The sequence below is a fragment of the Agelaius phoeniceus genome, chromosome 9 (genome assembly GCF_051311805.1).
Source record: "Agelaius phoeniceus isolate bAgePho1 chromosome 9, bAgePho1.hap1, whole genome shotgun sequence".
Classification (NCBI taxonomy): Eukaryota; Metazoa; Chordata; class Aves; order Passeriformes; family Icteridae; genus Agelaius; species Agelaius phoeniceus.
In genome coordinates, this window is record NC_135273.1 from 5,685,695 (window position 1) to 5,700,974 (window position 15,280).

General features: G+C 44.5%; 1 protein-coding gene across 2 annotated transcripts in view; it reads right to left on the reverse strand.

Moving 5' to 3' along the window:
• The window catches only part of GRK5 (G protein-coupled receptor kinase 5), a 153,756-nt gene that overhangs the window by 47,775 nt on the left and 90,701 nt on the right, over positions 1 to 15,280 (reverse strand). Inside the window, exons 3-4 of one of the 2 annotated variants that reach the window (XM_054637105.2) lie at positions 10,462 to 10,574; positions 3,298 to 3,375 (exon numbers count right to left, since the gene is read on the reverse strand). In XM_054637105.2, coding sequence (XP_054493080.1) covers positions 3,298 to 3,375; positions 10,462 to 10,574 — 191 coding nt within the window. Of the gene's footprint in view, positions 1 to 3,297; positions 3,376 to 10,461; positions 10,575 to 15,280 lie in introns of those variants that run through there. The other variant, XM_077182822.1, reaches the window with a different exon arrangement.

A 15,280-nucleotide genomic window follows, 5' to 3' on the forward strand; every position in this document is an offset into this window, starting at 1 on the left:
TTAGGGAGGTTGTTCACATGTACTTCTTCTTTGAGAGGCCTAAACCACCCACATTTCCTTCCACCCAAACCACCCACATTTCCTTCCACCTAAACCACCCACGTTTCCTTCCACCCAAACCACCCACATTTCCTTCCACCCAAACCACCCACGTTTCCTTCCACCTAAACCACCCACGTTTCCTTCCACCTAAATCACCCACATTTCCTTCCACCTAAACCACCCATGTTTCCTTCCACCTAAACCACCCACATTTCCTTCCACCTAAACCACCCACGTTTCCTTCCACCTAAACCACCCACGTTTCCTTCCAGGTGCCAGCGTTTGTCAGGATTTGTCACTGCTGTTGCCTCTAGGTCAGGGACATGGTAGAAGCTTGACCTGCTTGTCCACCAGGACTAAGATTTCAGTTTTCCAACAAGCAGGTAGGGGCTGTTCAGGATGCCAAAGCTGTGGAGAGCCTGAATTGTGATCACTTGAGAAAGTGCCTCCTTGCTCCACCATCCTGGCAAGTGCAGGGTTTGTTGAGTGGCCTCAGGGCAGACGTCTCACAGGCTGTGACTTTGTGAGTCACAAGGGGCTGGGAGTCCTGCTGGGGTGTCTGCTCATCTGGGAAAGTGCCTTCTCTTCCTTTCTGCTGTGCAAGAAGTGTATGTTTTATTAAATGAAGTGCATGTTCCCTATGCAAATGAGCGCCCTTTGGAATGGTGATACACTGACACGTTTTATGTTAAATATGTATGCCCTTTAAAAACTGAAGCAAGAGCTAAAAATCGTTTATAAATATTAAAGAGCAAGAAGTCTACTTTTTGTTTTCACTGTGTTTCTGATCCTGCACTCTGGGAAAAACACTCCTCACATTATAAGACTGAATTATCTGTCCAAGAACTAAACCTGTAATTTTATTCTATCAGTCAAGCTGTATGTCACGCTTTTTTGTATCAAGACAATCAGGTTCTTTGAAGCGCAGACACACACCTACTTAAAAGAAGCTTTCGGCTGAAAGCAGAAGACTCCAGAAACAGCAGCAATTTGTACCTTTCAAGGGACTGATAATTAAATAGAGAAATGCTGATTCCAATGAAAAGAAGGTTTCTTTGCTGGCCAGGATGATGTTCCATTAGGACGTTTGGGTCCAGATTCATCTGCTTGGACTGCAGACATCAGTCTCCTTTCAAATCATTGACTTCTAATGCTTCAAATGTGTCTTTTGGAGATACTTATTTCTCTTTCTTGACAAGAAAGGACAGTAGGCCATCTGCACTCCTAACCTGACTACCTTAGTTAGGTATCTAAAATGAAATTAAATCAATCCAGGCCTTTCTCTGTTTTTTTAAGTATTTGTTGCATGGGACACCTATTAGAAAGTCTAGTATTCAACCCATTGTCACAGCACAGTCACCCTTGACTCCAGGAAGTATTTTCTGCTATACAGGGTTTCCACATCCCTCTGGGAAGAAGCAGAAGTTTCTCATTAAGGAACAAAAGTGCAGCAAGACTAATGCAGACATTAAAGCACCTCCAGCAGGGAGGCAGTTTTAGATTGCAAGTGAAGGAGAGTAGCTCTGTGTTTCACAGGATCACAAAACGGGTGATGTTGGAAGGGACCACTGGAGGTCATCCAGTTTCCTTCTGCTCAGAGTTGTTAAGGTAACTTGCAAATACCAGAAAAGTCTCAGGACAGACTGTAAATATGCTGTGCCAATTTTACATACTGAGAAACCAGGTACACAGGTCAAATAAGAAGTCCGGGGCACATCAGAGAATGGAAACTCCAGCTCTGGAGTCCCAGTATTTTTCCTTCCTGTAACACCACCGTTCTTTGTTGATGAAGAAGCAGCAGTTTTCAGTTTGGTCTTCACTGCACATTCACTAAATTATTCCATGTGCTTCTGGCTGCACCATGGATGGCAGGAGAGCCACTGCACAGCAGTGAAGGGCTTTTGGAAACCTGCAGCAAGACTGGCTGAAGTGAAGCAATGCTATCCTCCCCTCACTTCACTAGCTCTGCTATCAGCAAAATGCCTTTCTCCCTTTCCAGATGGGAGCTGGAGCAGTGGGAAATATTTTCCCTCAGAGTTTGTTGCTCTGTTGACAGGAATTTTAAGACAAAAGGTCATTTTGGTGGATTTAAAAAGCAGTGGAACTTCATGCCCCTAATGAATGGGCAGCAGGAACTCATACTGGCAGTGCTCAATGGCTGCACATGAAACTAGCCAGGCCCAGTAAATGAAACCAGATCCCAAAATGCAGCCTGAGATAACTGAAAGTATGCATCAAAGTTTATTGTAGGAAAATAACTGAGTGGAAAAAGAGTGGTCTGCTCTGCCCCTGCACCTCCAAAACATATTGTACCATTTAAACCCTCTAGAAAGACATCTGCCAAAAATGTGATTAATTCTCCTGAAGGTCAAATGTATTACTTTCGTAAAATAGTTGAAGCAGCAATTGTACGTCTTTGATTACTCTTACGAAAGCAACTTAGGAAAAATCCCAGGATGGCTCTTGTGTTTGAAGCTGCTCTTGTGTTTGAAGCTGGATGTTTACTGCTTACTGGCAGTGACTTGTGTAGCAAAGGTGAAATGTGGCCAGGAAATGATTGTAACCCCCCAGAAGGGCTGGTCCCAGAGCAGCCTGTCCCAAATTCCAGCGGCACATCCTGTGTGTCTGTTTGGAGTGCCACCCTGTGGACTGCTGCTCCCATGAGCTCCTCTCCTTCCCACGGCCGCAAGGCAACACTCAGGACCCACCCTGGACACGAGGGTGGGTGGCAGCACCTCTGAGCTCCCAAGCCCTCTGTCCCCTGGCAGTCCTGAGTGTCCCTGCCCAGCCTGGGGAAAATGGGGCTGGGGGAGGAGGGGGAATTTTTGTACCAAAATACAGTCTCTGCTATGAAAAACCATTTTTGCCTGTGCTTTCTACACAACAGAATATGAAATGCCACCACCACTTCTGAGCTGGATAGGAAATGATTGGGGCATCTGTTGGTAACAGGTCTCTTGTATTACACCCCCAATGCAGAGCTTTGTACACTGAGAAGAGACCAGAGAAGCCCCTCTACTCACCCACAGATGAATTAAGCCCTTGGTAAGTCAAGTTCATCCTTAGAAGTAAATTTCTGGATTGCATTATAATTTTTTTTCTCTCTGACTGTTTGTGTAAGACTTGCAGGTTTATTCACTGGAGATTGCCACCATAAATTTTAGGAGTCTGGCTTACAAAGCCTGTAACAACCTTGTTTAGTAAAGGTGTGCCTTGCAGAATTCCTTCAGTAATGCCACTTTGGCTGCCCCTTACCTCTGGGGTGAGGTATTTCATCATGATTTCCTTTCCTTTCTCTCCCAGCTTTTCATCTGGAGCAATTTCATATTCTGCCTGGAACAGACATATAAAAAATAAAAGTCAATATTTGCACTCATATTTCACCATTATAACTTCATTTTGGATGTGGCCTTAACAAAACACTCTGTATGAAAAATCTGAAGGACAAATATCATTTTCTGGTGGAAGTAAAACCTGTACACACAGTCTTATTAAAAACTTTCCACTATATTTTGACCAGACCCTAGCAGCACATCTTCTGTGGCTTTGTCTCTTAATTAACACCAATACCATTTAATAATTTATATTTTATAACCTTGCAAAGCCAGCTTTCAGAAAGCATTCAGTGACAAGAGACATTGGCTTAATTTGGTTTTGCTCAAAAAGAAGGTGCACACAGAAGGTAAAATTATTTCTCTGAGTGGTAGAGAAAGTGAATGTTTGTTAACACCTGCCACAGCGGTGTTTCAAGTGCCAACTGATATATATATATATTCTTCCATATATTGTCTTTTTTGTTCAATGTGTCTTTTCTCTGTATTTATGCCTTGACCTTGGTCTAACAATACCTGTGCAAAGCAGAGAGACTTGCCCATCACTGTTAGTGACCCTTGGCTCTGTCCCTCCTGGTTTCTTAGGCAGATTTCTTAGGACCAAGAGGAAACAAGAGAGACCATTTAAAGGAAGAGGCACCATAAGCAAAGCTCTCTTTGGCTTTCCTAGTGCACTAAAAAAGGGAGCATCCCATCCTCACACACAAAGTCTACCTACATTTTAAAATTCTGACTGCTCTAGGTATTGAAGCATTACTGACTTTTGATGAGTTTTGTTTACAGTAGAAGCAAGAGAAGCACAATGTGTGTACCATGAAGATATTAATCACTTCAGCTAAAGTTTTGGATCCATGGCAGACATTTGAAGGAAACATGTGCTGCAGGGGACCCCAGTGAATAAATGACAACAAGTTCTTAGGGACATTCCTGCTTGGCAATGCTTGGGATATGAAGCTTTAGCCTTCAGGTCAAAATATTTTCCAGAATTAAATAAAAAAAAAAAAAAAAAAAAAAAAAAGAAGACAGCCTAACAGCTTTCATGACTGTATTAAAAAAAGGATCCCAGAAAATCCTGCCAAGCCAATTAAATAACCTGGTCCAATACAAGCTGTCTGTGATGATAAATGAGGAGGAAGCTTAAAAAAAAAAAAAAAGGTAAATCAGACTGAACTGGCAAACACTTGGAAGAAGAAATTTCAGAACTATTGCCCACTGGAAGATGTATGTGCTGCTCCAGGCTGGATGCAATAAATCTGCAGGCTGGCTGTAATGGATACCCCAGCTAAGCAAACCCAGGAATGACATGGAAACCACAATGTAGTAATAATGCTATTCCCCTCCTATCTGGCCAGTGCTCATTTAGCTATTGCAGCTCAAGTCTGGAGCTGCATATTTACACACAGGCATGGCAGGTTGCTTGAACAATCTGGAATTATGATCTGATTTGGTCTGGGAAATGATAATGGCCACAAATAAAAATGATGAAAAAACAACCAAAAACTAAAACCCACAAGTACAGTACTTCTTTTTAAGTGACAGTTTTGGGGATGAAACTGATTAGGTTCTCATAAAACTTAATTCAAGGGTTTAAAAAAAATCTTTTATCTAATTTCCTGTACTTTTAGATGGTATCTGAGTATGGGTCATTTCAGCTTGTAAAGTACAGAAACTCTGAAATGCTTAGAGCATCTTAGCAGCATTTTCCTCCATGATTTCTCTCTCCTTCATTTGCTTTCAAACTCTGAAAATATATTGTCTCCCAAGCAAATAAAACCTGATTATAAGTCATCATGTCCTATTTGAAGCGAACCAGGGAGATGTTGAAAAATTTGTTGTCTTTTTTGCCACACATAACCTCTAACAGTTACATCCCATCAGAACTGTACAACAGGAAACAAATCAGGACAGACCAGAAGGCAGAAACTCAGCAAGAACTGGATGTCTTAAATCCCATTCCTGATGGGATCCAACATATGCAGAGCTAAATGCACACCTATACATGTACAGAGGATCTTGTTCTGCCTCGAGATAGACAGCAAAGAATAAAAGGAAAGTTTAATTACACTTGCATTTGACATTCCCAGGAAATGTGACACGGTGGTGGCGAAGGTGGGAAGTGACAGACAAGTGAGGATGTGAGAAGGAACCATAAGCTCCAACTGTGCACAGTGTTGATTTCACTGCAGGTCTGCACTAGAAGCCTGTTCCATTTTGTCCCTAAGCTCATTATTATCTCTCCCTTCAGTGCCATTTTTGAGCTATTCAGCAACAGACCCTGGTGCATTTCCAGCCATGACCTGTGATTACAGCAGATAGACAGCGATGTCCCCATGCTCTCTCTGCCACCTGCCTGGGAAGCCACCAAGGTCCTCAACTCCTGGTCTTGTGCTTAAATCACAAGATACCTCCCCTTTTTTCCCAATGCTCAAAAGCACAGTTTGCAAGTCCCTAATTGCTAGAAATAACATCATTTCTTATAATCCGCGGAACAAACTATTTTCCATTATTGCTTTGATGAATCCAGGCATGTGTTTCAAGGCTCCTGCTCTGAAGTCTAATAGCTTCTCCATGCCCTGGTTAGGTCAGACAGGGCCCTATTCATAGGCCATAAATGAGGGGAGGATTTACGATCACCCTGCCTCCGTGGGACAAGCTGCAGGGAAGGCTCCTTCTGTGGGCAGGCACAGATCCTCCAGCCCAAATGGTGAGAGGATGTGGGCTGGCCACTGTCTGCTGCTAGCTTTTCTTCTGGCTGCTCTTTTGGAGGTAGTAGTTATGCTGGTGGCTCCTTCTTCCACAGAGAAGCCGCCATGGCTGGATGGAGGAGTGGGAGTGCAAAGCATCCTTCCCTTTGGAGCAGCTGCCCTCAGGATGGGCTGAGAGATCAGATGGAAACATGCTCTTCAGCTGGGAAAGGGAGCAACATCCAGCCTGGCTGTGGGATGGGACAGCCACAGGCTCAGGGACAGCTCAGGTTTGGGGGCTGGAGGCTGCCTGTGATGGATGGAGAGCTACCAGGGCAATGGCACAGGGGCTCACACTGATTATGACACATCAATTTTGTACTATCTGATTTTCACCTAAATATTATTTGAGCTCCTGAAACTACACGGCTAAAAATATGTGAAAATGGAAAAACACATCCAAAGAGATCTCTCTGCACATCTCAGAGGATGCTCTCCCACAGCAGCATGGCATGGCTGAGAGAATCATCACCCCTTGTACCCACCAGAAGATGGAGATGGGAACAGACACTCCCTCAGAGCAGTTTTGGCTTCCTGGTAAAAGTCAGGAACAGTGGAATCACCTTTTGAGTATCTGCAGGAGGTTACTGGCATTTCAGTCCCAATTTTTCACCTCTATTTTCTCAGCTCCCTCCTCTGTTATCTGAGAATATCTCTCTGCTCAGTCTTTTCTCAGACTCCAGGCTCTGCCCTGTTATTGCTCTGCCTGTCCTTGCACTTGCCTCTGCTGGAGATTTAAAATCTGTGACTGAAAACTGGAAGGCAAACCCCAAACAGCTATTCATAATAACTCACATTCCTAAATGAAAAGTGAACTTGAAACCATATTTTTCATATTAAAGGCAGGGCAAAGAGAGCCCTTTCAACTGTTTGAAAACACATTTTGAGTTAATGAGTTTGTTGATACCAACAAACTGGCATTTCTGATGGGGAAAGCCTTGAACAGCTTTAAGACACACATACACAGATGGTTTATATCCCACAAAAGGGACTTAACCAAATGAAATCTCCCTAACAGCAAGACAGGGTTTATACAAATGGCATTAAATGGATGCTCACTCATCCTTTCACTCCAGGTAAGTGCCATGTCTAGTGAAGCATTCAGCTGAAAAGTCCACCCAAGGAGATTGTGCCTCTCACCCTGGCCCCTGAGCCCAAATATCACAAGCAGAAACAACCTGGAGAGGCAGCAGGGCTATTTTTGTGTGAATCCAGTGCAAATAAAGTAACCTTGTTCACATTAGAGAGAAAATAATGACAAAAATTGTCCACGTTCTCCTCCAGTCAACCTAAATCTGGTCGACATTAAATTGTTAAAAGCCCTCCCTTGGAAAAAAAACACATTATGAATGTGAGTAGATGAAGCAGGAAAGGGAGTTTAGAAGCTAAATCTTTCATTTTAATGACAAATAAAAATCACAGGAGAGGAGAAGGAAGTGTCAGGGAATGTGCTGATGAGAAGGGGACAGGAGCAAGAGGTCCCTGCTGAACTGAACTGCCACCTTCTTGTGCTGGAGGCACTGGCTGTGGAGAAGCAAACACATCTTGCTAGCCCCTTGCCTGCTCACTGATCTGCCTTGTGGCACAGCAAACATTTCCCCTCACACTTTATTTTGATGGCTCTCTTTCAACAGCTCCAGTGTTGCTAAAATATTCGTAAGCAGAGCACAGCGCGCTTCAGGGCTGTGCGTGACTCCTTGGCTAAGGGCTTCTAGAGGAGCCCATTTACTCCCAAACCATCTCCATCTAATGATAACAGCTTGTGCTCACACAGCTCCACCATGTGAATGGCTCCATCAGGCTTTGCTGAGCCATTCAGGGAGAGCTCTGTGGTTCCAGACCAGCACGTGATGCCCCCAGAGCCCCGTGGGAGCTCAGTGCATATCTCATCTCAGCAATCAGGACCTCTGTCATGAGCTTGCTTGCACAATATCTGCAGCAAGAGATGGCTGTCTGTCCTTACAGCCCTCCTGCCAGCTGGGAGAAGGGGCTGCTGTTGCTCCATTTCCCAGACAGACAGACAGACAGACAGACACACACACACTGACAGGCACTCACTGGTCCCACAGCAGCAGTGGCAACCAAACACCCACAGCTCCACCAGTGCTGTGCTGCAGAGCTCTGCATCTCTTTGTTCTTATCACTGTTATCATCTAAAGCTGGGGCCTGCTGCTTACAAACCACATGTCGTGTTAGTCTGGGCTGCAATCGATTGTGACTAATTACCCAAACACTGCTCTCACAAAACATGGGGAGACTTTATGCCTCTGAGCATTTTCCTCTCAATTACTGGTTGAAATTGGTCAAGGTATTCACAGGTCTCAGAGGGAACTGACAGCTACATGCCTACATGCATGCAGAATTCAGTGATACAAATCCTTTTTCTTCAGAAGGCAGCTTAACAACTGTTTAACAGAAAAAAAAAATCCCCAAATCCTGCCATAATTACATTTGCAGGAGGCTACATCAGACCAGGTTAGTTATTTCACATAACAGCTGACATAAATGTCCAGTCAGGAGAGGATTTTTTTTGTCTCTACATATTCTGGTCTGCAAGGTCTGGATGACTCCACCAGCCTTTGGAAGCAAAGGTGAGAGAGAGCTTAGTCTCTCACAAGGATGTTGAGAGGTTGTTAAATGTCTGACTCAGCTTCTGGTTGTCTCCCAGAAGCCTCAGTCACTTCTTTCCTTGCAGACAGTTGAGTTCATGACTTGAAAAACTGAATAAAATATTGAGAGGCATCAAGTACTGGCTTCTGCCAGTGTCTTACTGTGTCACCTGGTAAAGTCACTTAGATGGGCACTGGAAAAGAGAGGTGGTCCTCCCTTTCAATGTGCAAAAAGCTCTGTGAGTCCCTCAAGAATGGCTAAATATTATCCCCTTTTATCTTTTCCCTTTATTTGACATTATACAAAAGGTAATTTTTGCATCTCATGTTAGAAAAACAACTAAGACAAAAGAAAATGAAGGATCTTGGCTTTTCCTGCTTGTTACAGCAGGTGGTCTAGAAAAGGTTTTCCATTCCTGGTGGTCTCAGATTGGGGCTGTAAATTCAGACTCCTGGTCTCATTATAGGGCTTTTTTTTGCCTAACATAGGGCTTGGCTTGAATCCCACTACTCACTAAACACAGTGTGACCCCGCTGGGCAAATTTCAGTAGCAATCATCCAATTTAATGGCAAAGGGCTGTGTTGCTTGACCTTAATATTGCCTAATGCAGGGATTTTCATGGGCTGGGAGCAAGCTTACACAGAACAATAATATTTGAAATCAATAATATTTGAAAATTTGAAAATTTAAAAATTAACAGCAGTCTCCTTTGTTTGTTGATTCCAAATATTTAAAAACTGATTCAGACTTTATCCAACACTTTTTGTGATGCTGTAGATGTCCTGTTGTAATGCAGGAGTAACATAAACCTTAAGAGATCACATGTCTTCTCCAGACTGTTACATTTACAGCTTCAGTGCAATCCTCACATTTCCCTGTACTTCAGAGTAGCTTCACCCTGGTGCAAACAAAACAATTTTATTCCTGTTGGTGTGCATTGTTCTGCTTCTATCAGTGTTACCCAGGGAGCGAGACCCTGTGGGCACTCACAAGTGACAAGTTCATCTTGTTCTTTGGTACCTTTTCACCTTTTGGCTGATCAACACCCTCCCCTTCCATGTGTTCCCAGCAAAAGAAGTCACAGAGAGGCTTTTCCACTGTGAACAGCTGGCAGGACACATGGCCAAGTGCTGCCAGCCTGGGAAAGAGCGTCAGGTCCCCCAGGGCTCGGGGGTGATGCTCAGTGGCTGGGTTAACTGATGGCTCACTGGGGTGGAAAATGGAGCAGATTTGTTTCTCAGTGACCTCAGTCAAGTTATTTCTGTATACTTTGTGCCTCTGTTCTCCTATTTGAAAAAAACAGGGTGGTTATCAGGGTGTCCTTTGTGAAGCATCCTGAACTCTATGGATGAAAAGCCTTGGTAAAGGATATTAGGATTATTACATTCCCCATCCACTCTTGTCAGTCCGTTCTCAACTTCCCTTTCCTCCCAGTGCCTCCCCATCAGCAGACATTGCCCACAGCAGCTCAGCTGCTTGAGTGTTGACATGAAGGGAGGCCACAGCAGCACTGTGGGGGTGACTGTCCTTACCCTCTGTGGTGGCTCATGTCCCTGAGTGTCCCTGTGCTGCCAGAGGTGCCAGGCTGATGCTGGGGCTAGCCCTGCCCACTGCCTACTCCAGCAATTCAGACACAAAATCCCACAAAACAGCGATTTCTCGGGGTCAGATGAGTCTGCTCTGCCACGGGAACATTGCAAAGGACCCCAAAATACCACAAGAACTGACTTACCACCGAGTCAAGGAACCTAATGCAGCACTCGAGCTCGGGCCGAGTCTCACAGAACTGCCGAAAGAGGAGCCTTCCAATGGGCTGCTTTTCACATATGCTCCAGTAATCTCTCTCTGGAGGCAGGAAAGAGAAGAACAGAAGCATGAAAATGAGAACAGCTCTGCCTTTTGGGTTGCTCATGAGTTTAAAGCATTGCAAGTGAGTGCAGGACTACAACCCCAAATCACAACAACCTCCTTCTCCCTGCCACCATGTTTCAGGTATCCAAATACAAATGTAATTAATGGCTTTAGGACTCAATTAAGAGAGGCTGAATTTTGTTGGGCTGGTGTTGGTAAAGGTCAAGCAAAAGCCATTCAGCTACTATGAAGAGATAATGTCATATTTTTCTGTGGTGGAAATGTATGCAAAGGTACAGCTCAGACTGGTGGTATTGGTGAGAATGTGGGGAGCAAATTACAAGTCCTTGAAATATGAGTCATACATTAAAGGGCAGAAAAAGCTGGAATTTGTGGAGTCCTTCCTGGATGCTTCCTAGATATGCACTAAAGTGCTCCAGATCTCTGGAAACGCTTAGCCTACTTTCTATTAAACAATTATAGTAAACTGTGCATTTTCAAAGGTTTCAAAATTTCTGCTATTTAATTGCTGAGCATTAAAGAATGGATAGAGCATATGGCATCTGGCTCAGTTCAGTTTAACACAGCACTCCTCACAGAACTGTATTTCCCCTTAAAAGCCATGTTTAAATGCCATTCCTCTGTGCTGGTGCATCCACAACCATCACTCACAGTACAGCAAAAGGTCCTTTGCCCATCACAAGGACTATCAGCAGGAGAATATGGATGAAGGGCAGGCATCATTAACTGGCATGGCACCAGCACAAATGCCAAGGTCTCTGGATATTTTTCTGGTGAGAGCAGAAAATCCCCCAGCCTGCTTGGAGCAGCAATACTTGCTTGAGACACGTTATTCCTCTACAAGTACACACATGTCAAACAACATACTGTGTTTCCTTAGGCATTCTTCTCACCACCCTCCTCGCTGCCATATGGCACTTGCTGTTATTATGGAAACAACCAGCTTCTAAACACATAACACAGCACTGCAAACAGACATACCAAACCCACACGAGTTGTCAGTGCCTTGGCTATTTCTCTCTTGGGCCTGTAGTTGCCCCTGAAATGTCTTTGATTCCCCCTCTGCTTTGGCCCCCATGCCCTCTTCCCACTCCATGGATGCAGGCACATGTTTGTGATGGAGCTGCCCTTTGCCATTGAGGCACCCAGCTGAAGGACCTCAACTCAGCTTGTGCCCTGGGGACCATGTTCTGCAAAACCAGAATTGCCATAGAATCATGGAATGGTTTGGGTTGGGAGGGATCCTAAAGATCACCTAATTACACATCCCCTGCCATGGGCAGAGACACCTTCCACTATCCCAGGTTGCTCCAACCAACCTGGCCTTGGACACTTCCAGTGATGAGGCACCCACATCTTCTCTGGGCAGCCCATGCCAGGGCCTCCCCACGCTCTGGGGACATTTGTCCTGAACAGAAAATGCTGTTTGAGGTGTTGGACCTCTGCCCTGCAGCTGGGTGACAGCGAGCAGGAGCAGCCAAGGCTGCCTCTCCTAAGGGGAAGGAGGGAGCCTGCCCAGTGCTGCACCTGGCTCTACCTCAGGAACTGATTCCTGAAGCACTTGGTCAGGAACTTGGTCTAGTGGTCACTAGAGACATGGGCTGGGGACAGCTGAAATGGGCTTTAATTCAGTCTGGTCCTGCTCTGGTCTGCTCTTCTGAAGCAGTTGGGAACAACATGCCAGCAGCATTTTTTCACTGGCACTGCCATTCCATTTTGGAACAGGATATCACTCAATCTACTGAGAAAACTGCAATGTTTTGATGCTCTCTTGCAAGCAAAACTGGATCAAAATCACTGTGTAAATCCTAACCTGACCTCCAGTCAATCTAATTATCAGCAGCCACCCCCTGGCACTGGTTTGTTTGCCTGAGCTGGAGCCTTCAGCATGGAACACCATGGCACTGATGGGTGTGGTAGGAAAGCAGCGGGATCCCTGGGACATGGAGCAGCCTTGGGGTGTCCTTGTGGGTGCTACCAGCTTGTGCTGCTTGACCAAGGGGCATTTTTAGTGAGAAACTGCTGGAGGGATGTGCAGACAGGTACAGCACTAAGGGAAGTGAAGGAGTCAGGAGAGTGGATCAGAACAGCCCTCACAACATCCCAGAGGCCAGCACAAAGACAGAGGCTCAGCAGCCTGGTGAGCTCACCAGAGAGGTGAGCTCTCCTGGGAGGTTTGGAGGTTTAACTATACCTCCCTGATGCTGGTTTCTGCTACCTTGACTAACTAACTCTTGTGAGGGTATGAATAAAACATACACCCTGAATACCAGCAGCACACAGCCTGCCTGGTGGCAGGACTCAATCCCTCCAGAAGCCCCAACCCACAGCAAGATCCCCCATGCCAAAAAAAGAATGAGACTGTATGGATCCATAAGAGAGTAAACCAGAAAGGGACAAACACAATAATCAGCTGGTTTGCCCCATATTTTTTCTTGTACAACATCATTTGATGGACAGTGATAACTGTTGTACAAAATGCAATTAGTTTATCAAAGTTGTTATGACACAGTGACACCCAATGTAGCAGAGGATGATTTTCTACAAAAAGGGCCAGTGAGACCAGGTAAATTAGTGTGCAAATTGCACATCCACAACTTCATAGAGCAGCAGGGAAAGACAACAAGCAGCTAAACACTACGACATATGTGGATAAACACAACATAAATAAGACATGAGCACAGACTTCCTCCTACTCTACAGAACTTGGCCAGCACGTGAGAAGGGTGACCCATTGGTAACGAGGAAAAAGGAAATACCAGAAATAATCTCTGAAAATGCAACAGCCAGAGCAGCTCCCTGGAGCCATCCATACCTCCGTCATGTGCATTGCACTGCTGGATGTACCAACACAGACAATAAACACACGACAAAAATGCTTTCATTCCTTGTAGGTGACACAAATTATTTTCTTAGGCCCTGATCTTGCTGTTGGCCTCTCTAAGACAGCTAAAAGAATCTGCACTCAACTAATTCTTGGGATGCATGGGCCCGGAGCAGACTAAGAAAGAAAAACAGGTCTGAGCTAAAGCTGAAAAAGGAGTGGATGGTTTTACTACGGCAAGAAGTGTTTTAGCAGCGTGCTGCACCCCAGAGATGGGGCCGGAGCACCCCGAGCCGTGCTCAGGAGCTGCTGCAGGATGGGGAGGGATGGGGAGGCAGGCGGGCACCGCAGCCAGGGGCTCTCCTGGGCTGGGGCTGAGCCTTGTGTCGCTCCCGTTCCGCCTGCCAGTAAAAACATCCATCCAGTTTCAAAAGTTTAAAAAATAGAAGGAATGATTTCCTGAGGAAATGGAAATGCTAAACACTTGGAAGTGAAACCATATGCTTATGATGATGAAGTGTAACTAAAACAGCTCTGAGAGTGATATCTTTGGTAGTCAGACCCTCCTGCCTCAGCGCCATCCTGTTTAACACCTGCAAAGTCACCCAAAATGAGGGTGAAAGGCTGGGTGGGTCAAAGTCTTGGGAAAGCAGACACTTCTCACTGACGCCAAACTCTTTATTTAGAAAATATCGCTGGCAAACAACGCACACATGCAAGTGAATTCTCCATCTTCCTAACAGAGCAACAACACAGATTAATATAGAAAAGGTATTATATAAAATGCCATAATTAACATTCATAAGATAAATAAAGATAAATAATGTTTATTCATAATTCTACTGACTCATTTTCCCCTTTACTTCATAGCTTATGTATTGAAATACTAATTTCAGGAGCAGCCAGCACAAAGAACACACTGAAATAGTTGCACCTGCACACGTCATGCTGTCACCATTCAAAGCCTATGGCCAAATTTGTTCCCAAACAGATATTTTGGTAAGGTTCTGAAAAATATCTGAGCCCACGCCTAAGAAAAATAGTCCTATTAACAAAATTTCATACCTGTCAAAACCTACCATTGATGAAGCGAAAAGCTCAACACAAGGCAATAGAGTTGATGATGTCAAAATCCCCAACTTTCAATTAAAAGGGAAGAAAATCTAATATTTTAATTATATAAAAAAACTTCCTGTGCACTGTGAAGATTTTTTGTCCTAATTTCTCATTTAAATACCTTTCATTTTTCTGGCTGGCTCAAAATATCACCTTTTGGAGAGAAACAGTGGTCTGCAAAGAGACCAGGTCCCCCCTTCTCTTTCACATTTGCAATCTACCTGTGGGTTTTGATGGGCTAGTGATGAACTAAAACACTGTGTGATAACTCTTGGCTGAAAATCAGTCTTTTATGATATTCAGTGTAAACTGCAGGTGTCTAAGTAAAACTGCTATAAAAGTTGCACTTCTGCAACTCGTTCTGAAGAGCTGCAAAGCCAAGCCCTGCAATCATCTGGTGAGGCTTCCTCCTGTAGATGTCTGTGGGGAGGGATGAGCTCAGTTTAAACCTCACTTTTAAAGTCTACAAAAGCCAGGAACATCTTTTCAGCTCTTTGGTCATTTATTGGTGTGGCCAAGGATTGTATTTATGCACTATCTGTTAAGTAACATTTTATTTTCCAACATACTGGAATCCCAAGAGCAGATTTTCCAAAGGAATGCGTGGAGAATTGCCAAGAAGACATGCACCATGCTGCTGCATGGGAACATTTGGACTTGACCTCTGGATCCCTGCTATCCTTGGCATTAAATCAGATGAAAAATGAGTAAGACCCAAATGCAAAGCAATTATGCTGCC